The sequence below is a fragment of the Endocarpon pusillum genome (genome assembly GCF_000464535.1).
Source record: "Endocarpon pusillum Z07020 unplaced genomic scaffold C734253, whole genome shotgun sequence".
NCBI lineage: Eukaryota > Fungi > Ascomycota > Eurotiomycetes > Verrucariales > Verrucariaceae > Endocarpon > Endocarpon pusillum.
In genome coordinates this window covers 747754-751006 of record NW_006913602.1, presented here as the reverse complement: position 1 = coordinate 751006, position 3253 = coordinate 747754, and the positions used below count along the sequence as shown (strand labels likewise).

Genomic DNA, 3253 nt, shown 5'->3' with positions numbered 1-3253 from the left:
TGTCAACGCTTGAAAGCCGACCGCTAGTCACTTTGTTGAAGGCATCTAGTGGGGTTCCTGACACTGGAAGACTTAGCTGGAGATGAGACAACAATTGAGACACGATAATAGCGGTGACGGTTAAATCGTATTCATTTCATAGGAGAGCACAAAAGCTGACCAAAATAGGATCCCTCGCGTTGCCACGGGTAATATTCTTGTCGTACTAATCATCATTTCTGGGCCTAGCGGGAGCTCCTCTCCAGCACAGGTTCGGACTGTGAAGTTATATGGGTACTGTGCAGGACCGACTCAATCGACACACCAAAACACCTCCCCATCAGTCGCCTCGCCGTTTATAGAATCAGTGTATTGAATACTGCCCTCGTTGTTCCCGCACATCTCTTTGTCGGCATTGATCGGCTTCGAAATTGCTGCTGCAGAGAAATAAACGTATTCAGAGACTGCTGCCCGATCCACCTTCTGTCCTGCTCCTTCACTGACACATGGGACACTTTTTTGGGGGGCATAGTTTACATTGCCCTTTCGTTCTGTCATGATCACAAGAGCGGCGTCAAACTCTTTAACATTCGGACTATATCTTAAGCCCGACCCAGTGGTCAAAGCCAGCTCAGCGTCCGGATCAGAAGCATCCACGACTTTCCATGGATCAGTAAACTTCCCACCAATCATGGCAGCCGTGCCATCGAATTTTCTTACTACGGTCACAACATAGCGGTTCTGTAGAATCTACAAAAGGGGAGAGAACCTGTATATGCTTGCCTTGAGCGCGCCCCAGGATCCAGCCAGAAAATTTCACATAGAGACCGAAGACCACGCCAACCACGCCATAATTGGAACCCTTACAGAGCCCAGCAAGGAATCCCAAGATAGTGGCTGCTCGACAAAGTCTTCCTGTCTGACGAACAAAGCAGTCTTCTCGGATGGCATGGCGCCAAAGGTTACCGTGATGCAGTGTTGAGAAGACTGCGCTGTGGGTGGTAATGCGCCAATTCCACAGCCCTACCTGTTTAGATCTCTGATTCCGAGTTCGAGGTCTTGAGCTCGGCCTTCAATATGCTCTCAGAGATGTGGACTCTAGAATTTGTCGTCGCATACCGCTCGAAGCACCACAGACGGTCAGACTCTGAGTTTAGGAAATGATGAATGGTCGATTGAGTGTCATTCGGGTTTGTCCTGTTGACCACTTCGCCCTGGAATTCTCAGATAGGCATTACGACGGCAGAAGACGACAAACGCTTCTGGCGAAAGGCTCCGCTCCATTTGACGTCTGAACTTACCTGGCCGCATCCATTGCAGTTATTTACCTTTGGCCTCCACCCTTCCGCTGGGTCCGTCAAGGAGACGTGGATGCTGCTCTTGTTGCCACTGAACTTGTGGCTCGTGCTAGACTCGCGCTTACTTCCTCCGCCTTTGCCTTTGCTTGGGATCCTGACTCGTTAGCTAACATGTTTAGCTCCAGGAATCGAGAATGTGCAGAAAAGAACCTTTCGACTGCCTCTATAGCTTCAGCAGTGCCTCGGGGCGCACCGGCTCCGTCTTGGCCAATGAGGGCGCGTTTGGTGGTGGCCAACTGCTGCATACCTTGGAGACGCATAGTCCGGATACCAAGTTTTAGTTCTGCTGAGACCTGACTTAGTGACTTGATTTCGCTATCCCTTTCGAGTTCTTCGATATGTCGATTCAACCGATCTAGGTTTTGTCGATATTCTTGAGCTAGCTTTTCCTCCCGCGTTAAGCTTGGAACCGGTCTCGTAGATGCTGCAGGCTGTTTTGGAGCTGGGCTGCCACTGCTTTGACCTCCCTCTTCTCCCGTTTGTCCAGTTTGCCGACTGCTTGCCGCTGTGGTCAATTTCATCCTATCGTTCTTGACGCCCTCCAGGACAGCTCTCAGTTTTTTGTGTTTCTTTTCCTCCGAAGCAGCAGAGTATATCTCGAGCCGCTCCATGGCTTGCTGATGAAATGCTTCATCATGGACAGCTTGGCTGTGGAAGTTTCGTGTCTGATTCGTACTAGCTTTCTTGCTAGCCACGAGGTCAATCAAATCACCTCGTGGGTAAGGTGGAGCCGTTGCTGTTCCTTGCTGATTGGAGACTTTGGGGGCTTTGGGAGCTTTGGGAGCTTGGGCACGATCTTCACGGCCTCTGGGTGTCGCCCTTTCTTCTGAAGAACCATCATGTCTCCTGGAAGGCCTTTCAGATGGTGGAGCACGTGTTGCTAGCTGCATAAAAGGGTCTGGACCATCAGCATACGCGGTACATTCTGACAATAGCCCTGTAGCTCGAGACCGCTGCCTTTCCGAGAGGATTGGCAATCCGAGCATCCAATTTACATCTTCCCGAAGTTGCACCCGATAATGCATTCTCCCTTCAAGATGATGTCTGAACGAGCGACCCAAATATCTAGAAGGAGTCGTAATGATCATGCCAAGCGTCAGTGCTTGTTCATGGTTCCTCATCTGAGTCATAGATATGTCGATCAGAGCTACATTTCTTGGATCGGATCGCACCGAATGGGCCAGTGCTTCAAGATAACCTGTTCTGCGACTGACACGGGTATCGATCAAGGCTCTTAGTCGTTGCGTGGCTTCGAATCTTGGTGCGACCTTTGTCTCCTCGGCTTCAATGTATTTCAAGGTCCAGATATAGATGGTACTATCTTCGTTCATTAATCGGAGGAAAGCCTCTGACTCATCCTGCGACACCGTGTTCCCGGACACTCGCTCGATAAGATCATTTATTTCTGACCCAACTCGTTAATATTTCCCAGAAAATGCATCGCGTAATCAGACATACCGGGAGCATGGCTAGGGTCCAGTCGTAGGAGTAGCAGGGAAGCTTTCAAATCGTAGATGGACATTATAAGATCCAAATAGTTAATAGAAGCTGTACCTCAAAAGTGGTGTGAAGGAAGCGCGAAGAAATGTGAATGTTCAGAGGGATAAGATAGAGAGATATCTTGACTCGGAAAAGAGTATCTATGGCCGTTCGTTGAGACACTCATTGTCTCATGTATGTTCTTGGGTTTAACGTGCGTTTCAAGAATAAACAGTATGCACGAAATACCGATCGACCAGTTTCTGCCTCGACTTATACTTGAAACACCTTCGGACTATCCTTTTCAACAGGCCACAGCTTGAGTGCAAGATAAAGCCAATGGTAGTTATAAAGAGAAGAAAAAGAGAGAGTTCAATTTGACCGAAAAAGACTATATATCCTTCTCGACACCAACAAGAACCGCATACCAGTGATAT

General features: G+C 48.8%; 2 protein-coding genes across 2 annotated transcripts; both read right to left on the bottom strand.

Moving 5' to 3' along the window:
• Positions 1 to 291: 291 nt before the first annotated feature.
• On the bottom strand, positions 292 to 672 carry EPUS_00237 (uncharacterized protein; the record flags this gene model as incomplete). Its single annotated transcript, XM_007789266.1, has 1 exon — positions 292 to 672. The coding sequence occupies one exon, from the start codon at positions 670 to 672 to the stop codon at positions 292 to 294; it is 381 nt and encodes a 126-aa protein (XP_007787456.1).
• Positions 673 to 1010: 338 nt separating this feature from the next.
• EPUS_00236 (uncharacterized protein) lies at positions 1011 to 2804 on the bottom strand (the record flags this gene model as incomplete). The annotated part of the gene is made up of 4 exons (XM_007789265.1): positions 1011 to 1193; positions 1281 to 1431; positions 1488 to 2722; positions 2796 to 2804. The coding sequence occupies 4 exons, from the start codon at positions 2802 to 2804 to the stop codon at positions 1011 to 1013; spliced, it is 1578 nt and encodes a 525-aa protein (XP_007787455.1).
• Between the last annotated feature and the right edge of the window lie 449 nt (positions 2805 to 3253).